General features: G+C 42.2%; 1 protein-coding gene across 3 annotated transcripts in view; it reads right to left on the bottom strand.

Annotated features, from left to right (window-relative positions):
- Positions 1 to 439: 439 nt before the first annotated feature.
- RNLS (renalase, FAD dependent amine oxidase) overlaps positions 440 to 9,236 on the bottom strand; it is a 248,029-nt gene continuing 239,232 nt past the window's right edge. The window contains exon 7 of one of the 3 annotated variants that reach the window (XM_029931695.1): positions 440 to 553. In XM_029931695.1, coding sequence (XP_029787555.1) covers positions 452 to 553 — 102 coding nt within the window. In that variant the 3' untranslated portion in view covers positions 440 to 451. The other 2 variants (XM_029931694.1, XM_029931697.1) reach the window with 2 other exon arrangements.

Raw genomic sequence — 9,236 nt, 5'->3', positions numbered from 1 at the left:
GCTTGCTTAGAAGGTTGGGGATCAATTTCTCTCCAGCCAGCGAATGACGGGAAGCATGTGGGTGATATGCTGAATCACTAAGTTGGCAAATATTGAACTATTTTAAGTGCATCTATTTTCTAGCTCAGTAAATTTTCTTGTCGTATTAAATTCATTAAACTTGACATAGTCTAAATGCCACAGCACATCTTCGAGAACGCACGAAGATAACAGCACCAGCGATCAGAGATAGCAGGAGGTAAAAATCAATATATTTTCTCTCAGTTTCTGTTTTTCACTTTCAGATTAAGACTGAATTTTTTTTAAGGTTAAAAACTATCATATGACTTGGAAGGTCCAGTCGAATATGGTTATTTTCTGAAAATGTGAAGACATGTTTCTTTGTCAGTCAGTTGCCCTTCCAACCACAGTCCTAGAAATGATGAAGACATCAATGACCTACAATTCAGGATCATTTAATAACTTGAGAGAGACAGAAATTACACTCTGTTATCCACAGTTCAGGGGGATCGAGCAATCCGCAAAAACACTGAATCAAGGTCACGCTCCAAGACTGAAAATGAAGATTTGATAATAATGATTCTTTATTTGGAATTGAAATTCTCAAAAGAATAAAGGTTTTGGAACATGAACCATTATTTTGATTCGACATAGTTTTTTAGGAGGAGGTTCTTTGTTATTCTTAAACATTATTTTTCTTTAACCAGGAGTAATCATGGCAATTCAGAAGCCCCGTGAAAGGTGTATGGTACAAAGAATCTTCATTGTAACATGGGTTGTAACGATCAAAATCATGAAATTGATTTTATACCCCATACGAAAAAAATTCCAGTACTTTCTCTCAACAAAACACAAAACAAAATAATCAATCACGGAGAATTATGAAACCAAAACTGCAAGCTCATGTAGGAAATAAAGATCCAGGTGCTAAATATGGTTCTTTAAAGCTTCCAGAACACACAGGGCTGAAGCGATGCAGCCGTCAAAGTTGGACTGGGTGAACCCATCCCCTCCACACACGAGGACAGGTTCCAGATGAAGGGTCAGTTGGCCACGAGCATTGCCAGGGGCATTTGTAACCTAAAATGTGAAAAACCAACACCAACAACAATAACAACAAACAAAACGACCGTCACTGACATTCTCCATCCCCGTGCACCGTAATGCCAACGCCAACCTGGGGGCATTGCTCTCTGAAGGAGCAACAGCACACAGGAGGACCCCGAAACCCCTCCCCTCACCCAAGTATTTACACTGACATTCTCAAAGGTTGGCATTTTTAGTTGGTTGATTAACTTATCTGCAGTGTGTTGAACTTCAAAAATGGTAGGTGATGATATGCTCAATTAGTTGAAGGTACAGGGGATGATATTCATGAAACCCTTTACCAATTATTGAGTCCCCACTATGTGCTAGACAAGGTAAACAGAGCAGAGATTTAAGGACTGTGTCTCGAAGACTTTCCAGCTGAGCACAGGCTGCTAGCACATAACACTGTCTAAGGGCTAAGACAGGGTGAATAAGAGGGAAGTGCCCAAACCAGCACAATGGATAGAGAAACCTTCAAAGGGGAGGTGGTGAGCCATTTCAATTGAGTTCTGATGGATGCATAGAAGTTTAACAGTGTAGAAATCAGGGATAGGGCTTTCTAAAGAGAACGAGCATCATGCACAAACACCCCATAGTCCCTGGGCAAGAGAGAACACTGTGTGTTTAGGAAATTGTGAGGTTGGTCACACTGTGTGTGTGTGTGTGGTAGGGCTAATCATAGGAAAGGACATGGCTGAGAGGCAAGTTAGGAGGCATTTAGTGTTTCAAAATTAAGATGTATAAAACTTAAAAACACAGGTCTATTAAAAATGTAAAATTGACTTACTTTTGAGCCAAAAAGGAGAGCATGAGCTGAAGTTTGGGATTTATTTTATTTTATAGCACGAGGTTTACAATATTTGAAATGGTGAAAAGGGCACAGAGGTGATTTCCTGGAAAAAAAATATTCCAAGACTTGGGATGGATGTTGCTAATAGGCATTCTGAGCCAGGAGAATGAGCAGGTGGGGGTGTGTGTGAATAGTTGTCTTGGACACTGAGACAATTTGGCTCCTGATGCACCCAAACTCCCTAAAATGCACATCACACAAACTTAAGGTAAAAGCGATCTCTGAGCCGGGCTGGCTCAGTTGCTAGAGAATGTGGCTCCATCTCAGGATTGTGAGTTCAAGGACCACAATGGGGATAGAATTTACTTAAAAAAAAAAATAAAATCTCTTTTCTCTATAGAACAAAGGCAGTCTCACTTGTGGTTACATCCCAGTCCAACTTCAGGGGATGCCATTCACACAGACGACAACCTGACCGCTCTGCTCTCTTACACGTTTTCATGGAAAGGAGCAGGTTAAGGCCCGGGAAGATTTGCTTATTTAAAAATTACCCCCCAAAAAATCAAGAAATATAACAAATGCTGTTTGGATTACAGGTCTGAGATTTGGTTCTAGACAGGCTGAGTTAGTACATGCTTTTACAATTTTTTAAAACCCGAGAAACATCTCCTAGATTTTTTTATAAGCTATGTTTTGCTCTAAAAAGGGGGTTTGGAAGTCGCCCAGGTGACTCAGTCAGTTAAGCATCCAACTTTTGGTTTTGGCTCAGGTCACGAGTTCACAGTTTGTGAGATCGAGCCCTGTGCCGGGCTCTACACTGACAGTGAGGAGCCCATTTGGGATTTTTCTCTCTCCCCTTCTCTCTCTCTTCACCCTGCCCTGCTCGCTCATGCTCTCCCTCCTTCTCTCTCTCTCAAAATAAATAAATAAACTTTAAAAAAGGAGGTTATATACAACTATTTCTTTGTTGAATCCCTGAAAATATGGACATTTAAAGTCCCATGTTGCTCATATACACTTGTAGACTTTGAAGAGTGTCCTCTCACTTCTCTGGAGGTCACTTGACAGCAGCATTTTTTGTACACATTGTAGCTAATATTTTTTAAAAAATTATGCCATAGTTTTAATTTACTGTGTTCAATTGCCATTTCATTTTTTCCTAGCTTTATTGAGGTATAATTGACAAATAAAAATTGTATATATTTAAGGTACACAACTTGATGTTTTGATATATGTGTATACATTGTAAAATCACTGTCATAATCAAGCTAAGGTATCAGCTCACATAGTTACCATTTTCTTCTTCCCTTCCTTCCTCCCTCCTTCCTCCCTCCCTCCCTCCCTCCCTCCCTTCCTTCCTTCCTTCCTTCCTTCTTTTTTTCTTTCTTTTCTCTCTCTCCTCCCTCCCTCCCTTCCTTCCTTCTTTCCCCCCTCCCTCCTTCCCCCCTCCCTCCCTCCCTCTCTTCCTTCCTTTTGGTGAATTACTTTATGATCTATCCTCGGTGAATTTCAAGTATACTATACAGTACTGTTAACTACAGATGTGTGGCTGCACGTCAGATCCCCTGAATGGACTTGCTCTGTGTGACTGGAACTTCATACCTTGGACCCGCATCTCATTTCCTCTCCCATGGCTTCTAGCATTCACCGCTCTGTTCTCCGTTTCTATGAGTTTGATTATTTTAGATTCCATATATCAGTGAGATCATGCATTGTTTGTCTCTCTGTAGCTGATAATCTTGACATCGGCCAAAATGATCTCTGAGAGTCTAAAATTGACAGCACAGGGGACAGACACTGGAGCCCAGACCTGGGCGTTCAATCAGAGCCTTTACATTCCTACAGTAGACAGACTTTAAACAGGTTGGATTATTTAATTTTTCAGTGAAACACTAAGGGAAGAAGAAAACCGTTAGGTTCTTATATCTATTAATGACTTCAGAATGTGATAACAAATAGTTTGAAAGCAAGGGAAGCCATATGAACCCTCAGAAACTAGACAAGGCTGGGAAGAAGCTGGCAGTCTGGTGCCCTCGAGTACAGGGGAAAATAATTTTCTGACTCTTAACAGGCCCTGAGGGTGCCTGCTGTTTTCCTTCGTTCATTACTGCTTATAATGACGCCCCACCATCCAAGAAGCAGTCCTAATATGCATAAAGTATTACTTGTGAGCATTTCTTGAATGTTCACTGCATGCCAAATGCTTTACATGTGCACCCATTTCATGAACACAGAACCCCGCAAGGCAGTTACAACTATGCTCACTTTATTTTTTATTTTATTTTTTTAAATGTTTTATTTATTTTTTGGGAGAGAGAGAGAGAGCAGGGGAGGGTCAGAGAGAGAGGGAGACACAGAATCTGAAGACAGGATCCAGGCTCTGAGCTAGCTGTCAGCACAGAGCCTGATGCGGGGCTTGAACCCACAAACCGTGAGATCATGACCTGAGCCGAAGCCAGACGCTTAACCGACTGAGCCCCCCAGGTGCCTCTGACTATGCTCATTTTATAGAGGAGAACATGGAGACTCAGGAAGATCGTCACCTGCCCAAGGACGAAAGCTAGGAGGTGAGGAAAAAGAGATTCGAATAGAGCAAGCAGACCCTGGAACTCACCCTTCTGACCCTTTCAGAAACATTTCCGTGAAGACTTGATTTAAATAAAAAAAACCCACAAATGTGTGATCATCACTGATAGCTTTATGCATCTGGAAAAGTTCATTTAATGGGACAACTCATCCATCCACATGCATCTATATGTGTGCACATATGTATACTACAAAGTAATGCAAGCACATATATATGTATAATTTTTAAAACAAAACAAAAAATTTGACAGTCTCTTGGCTTAATGCATCTAGAAAATTCACATAAATGGGATAACCCATTCACATATGTATTCACATATACATACATATGCGTGTGTGTATGTATAATTTACACATACACACACACACACACACACATTCATAAACCTCCTTTTGTGGTAAAGCTTTGAGATGGTCCAGTTGATACCCCTGTACAGATAAACCACCCCCTACTAAACATCAACAAGTTTTAAGCAGCAGGGAGCTGAAGGGAGAAAAGTCCCGCCCAGGGTGAGCTGATAATTTATCAGAGCTGTGTGATTCCATTTGATGAGTGGCAAATGCCAGATGGCAGGCCACGTGGCTGCAAAGCTGGGCCGCCAATGAACCCATCTGCAGTGTGGAGGAAGTCAGTCTCCCTGCATTTAGGTGCAATTGTCCGTTTTGCAATTACCCAAGGAGGAAACTACAAAAACATGAAGCATACTCTGGCAAAGCTCCTTCCCCCAAGTGATGGAGATGGCCTCTCACTGGAGGGGCACATGATCGCCAAAGCCCCAGGCTCTCAGTATAGTGAGGAACCAGCCACAGTGAGGAAGCACAGCTCACTGACTATGTTTTAGGACAGATGTGAAGGCTGAACCGGCCCTGGAGAAATCCAGGTTGTCTCGGCTCACATGTGTACTAGGGCTGGTCTGAGAACAGTCCTGCTGCATCAGCTGATGCTCTGCATTGCAAATGCAACATTTCTAGATGCTTAGGTGATGACTGCCCCACACATACAAATTCAAAGCAGAAAAAGGAATTTTATTTCTAAGCTATTTTAGGCCATGTGAATGTGTTCTATGCCTTCTCTACACCTGCAGAACGAAACAGAAACTCGTTGGCTCTGCATGGTCCTCCCATGACCACGTCTTCCCTGCATTCAAGCCTCATCTCTTGTCCTGCCTCTCACCTTTGCCACGTGTGCTGTCTACATTCACCCTGACCTTCTGCAAATGCACCCTTCTTCGTCGTGTTTCTGTGACTTCGAACAAGCCATCCTTGCGGTGAAGTTGCACCATTCCTCTCTTCTCTGTCAAGTAAATTGCTCATCCCTCAAGAACTAACACAAAATGTCACTTGCATGGTCTTCGTGCCCTGCAAGGCAGGGTAAGTACAGTTTCAAGGTGTTATTTTATCTGTGATGTTACTGTAATTATGTCCAGTCTTGTTTCCCTTCTAGATTGTGTGCCCCTAAGATCAGGGGCTGGGATGCACTAATCCTTGTGTCCAGGGCTGGAAAAGGTGACTAGCCTCGATTAGTGTGCGATAAATGTTTGTTGGGTTAAAAAAAATGACAACATTGTACACACAGTTGATCAGAGGCTCGGGGCTGGCAGCAGCTTGAATGGAAGAGATACTGCATTTAGAATGCTCTCAGTAATGATGAATGAAGGGCTGTCCTCTCCCCGTGACTCGGGCTGTGACTGCTTTACGTGAACATCTTGTGTGTCACGTATTAAGTGGAATCACACAAAGTTGCTGATTCTGTAGGTCAGTAATGTTAAATATTGTCCATTTTTATATAGTTTAACCTAAAGGTTTCTTTGTATCATGATTATTAGCTATAGTGAATATACACTATACCTTTGGTGTGAAAATGAAATTAAAGATGAAAAAGAGACGCAGACAAGAAGGCTAAAAGCGACTTCAAAATGGTGATTATCGGGGCGCCTGGGGGGGGTCAGTCAGTTAAGCGACCGATTTTGGTTCAGGTAATGATCTTGCAGTTTGTGAGTTCGAGCTCTGCATCGGGCTCTGTGCTGATAGCTTAGAGCCTGGAGCCTGCCTCAGATTCTGTGCCTCCTTTTCTCTCTGCCCCTCCCCTGCTCATGTTCTCTGTTTCCCTCAAATAAATAAACATAAAAAAATTCAAAATGGCAATTATCAACAAAGTGAAGGTGATAATTAGAAAAAATTTTTTAAAAATCCAGTACACACATGAGTATGCACATCCTTCCTTCCCCACCTAAGCTCAGAGCTAGAGTGTCCTTGGACTGTCAGGCATCGACCCAAACAAAACAAGGGCATGGCTATATTTTAGGTTGATCCATTCTAGTTGGCTGTCCAGCCCAAAATTGGTTCCTTAAAACCCACCTTTCTGAAAGATGGCACCAAGCTATGTCCACGTGGGGCTGGGCAAGAACTGAGGTCTCCAAGAGTCTAATCTTAGATGAGCAACCAACCTGATAAGAACCTGAGGACAGCATTTAAACAATCAGATTCTTACTACTGCATTTCCTTACTTGTCATGGATATAAATTATACCACATTTCATTGAATCTAAGGCACCGTCAATTGGAAGAGACACCAAATTTTATGTACCAGTGAGATGGAAAATAGTGACAACATGATACAAAGCTTTATACTTACTAGAAAGGTTCTTTTAGACTTAGTTACAAGTAGACCTTTTGCAGAAATAGAAAGGAAATAAAAGAGGAACACTGTTTCCACCTTTCCAAAAATGTCTTCGTGTAGAGTGTGACCTCTCCACTCTTTAGCTCTGAGTTGTCCACATCCATGCTCTTCCCCACATCATCTGTCCCCTGTGCCTCCTAGAGCATGGGCAACAGGTGACATGACATTTCTTACATAGATGCTCCACTGAACTGTACTTGCTCACATTTTCTCTGAGCCACTGATACCTGATTAGCAAGTTCTGAACCAGGCACTTTCTCTTTGGTGGGAAGGATGGGTTTTTAGACAGCCACCAGGAGTCATATTCTTTTCTCAAATGATCCTAAGATAATTTGCTAATTAAAATATCAAGGAGGTGCCATGGTGGTCCCACGTTACAACACCCGAAATAGCCAGGTTCACACGTGTGAAAACAACCTCCTAATATGTCCTGATACCAACATGGTGGCATCTCACAATGGGTGAAATACAGCAAATACAAAATGGGGTAAGGGGAGAAGCTTGGTGAGTACTTAATATGAGCAAATACATAACAAGTCTAGTGATAATGAATAGCGGAATTTTTTAAGCAGCGCCTTTTGTGGTAACAACATCGCAGGGTCCAGACACCGATGTCTTCAGCATTGCTGGTTTAGACCAACACTAAACCCAAAGGAAAGGAGCAGGCTCAAGTGAAACTTACAGAGACAGACTGGTTATCTGAGAATTGATTTGTTCCTTCACACAGGTAAATGTATCAATTCCAGGACCAAGTGGGCAGATCTCCTCAACTGTGTCATAGATGATGGGGCGACCCCAGCGAGTCAACCCCTGGCAGCCATCACTAATCAACTGTGGCCTTCTTTCCCACTGAGCCCAGGTGTGGCCACGGCATCCTTCCCACCTCATGGCTTCAGGCGCCACAGCCAGTCAATCGGGGTTAGATTGGATGAGTATCCTATAGACCCATCGAGGGTTAGAAGACTGCAGAACAAACCCGAAATTAGAAATAAGTGAATTAAGTATTCTTTACTGATTTTTTTCCTCTTTTCTCATTAAGCCAGGATAGTCTGATACATTGCCTTCTTCTCAACCAGACATGTTTCAATGCCAAGAATTTGGAGCACATTAGGAGCTATTTCCTCTAGATGATGCCGGAGGCACAATTCTAATTTCTTCTAATGACCTTCTAATCATCATTTCCAGCCCTTAATTCTTAACCTCCCTCCACACTATCGTCCCTCCACGGGTCACACTGGGGCTTTGACTGCTGGGTGAAAATACAAGATGCGTATTTTGGCTACAGCTACATGCTGCAAATCTGGGCATCACAAGTAACAGGGCTTGTGGGAGAAGTAGAGTTGGAGCAGATCATTCAAAACTGCTGGAACTCTGACCCAAGCGCTAACAAAAACAATACCCCTGGTAGTAAAGTGATAAGCACAAGGAGCGTCCTCCAGTTTTTCCGTCTAGTGACACCTTTGCAGCCTGAACTGTGCTTCCTCCTCCAAAATGTGGCTCCTGAGGGACAGTTGCTCCGAAAAGAGAACATTTTGATCTAAATTTAAAATATCGAGGATGTAGCCTTTCTCAAGTCGTCATCTCACTAAAGGGGAAACATCTTTGTGACTTCATCAGTACATAATTTCACCAAAGAGTTTACCATGGCAGGAAACCCAACAGTTGTTAAGGCCACTGTGACAATGACCATTTTCCCTAAAGAAAGGCATCTCTGGAGATTTTTCATGTTTTTTTCTTAAGATTTTCATATATTCTAAGGCTTTGTCTTTGCTTGTGAGAAAACTTACCCCGTTCACTTGAAAGCATAGACATGTACAAAACTGATATGATCCCCCTAGAACCCTGATTTCCTACTTGTCAACTGCACTTGAAATAATTCATATAAAAAAAACCCAACCAGGTGCTATGAAAGACAGTAATTCTACGGCTCTCTTGTGTTACATTACATTCCGGAGTGTCATGTTAATTGGATCTTGGGATGCCTGGGTCTGACACATAGAGATGTCTGAGCCATCCCTTGCGTTTTTGATACCCACGCTGAATGTTTACATTGATTTCTATCAATTTCAATGTCTGAGGGTGTCTCTTTCTT

Source organism: Suricata suricatta, chromosome 2, assembly GCF_006229205.1.
Source record: "Suricata suricatta isolate VVHF042 chromosome 2, meerkat_22Aug2017_6uvM2_HiC, whole genome shotgun sequence".
Lineage (NCBI taxonomy): Eukaryota > Metazoa > Chordata > Mammalia > Carnivora > Herpestidae > Suricata > Suricata suricatta.
The sequence above is the reverse complement of the archived record's forward strand: the minus strand, read 5'-3'. Positions and strand labels throughout refer to the sequence as shown.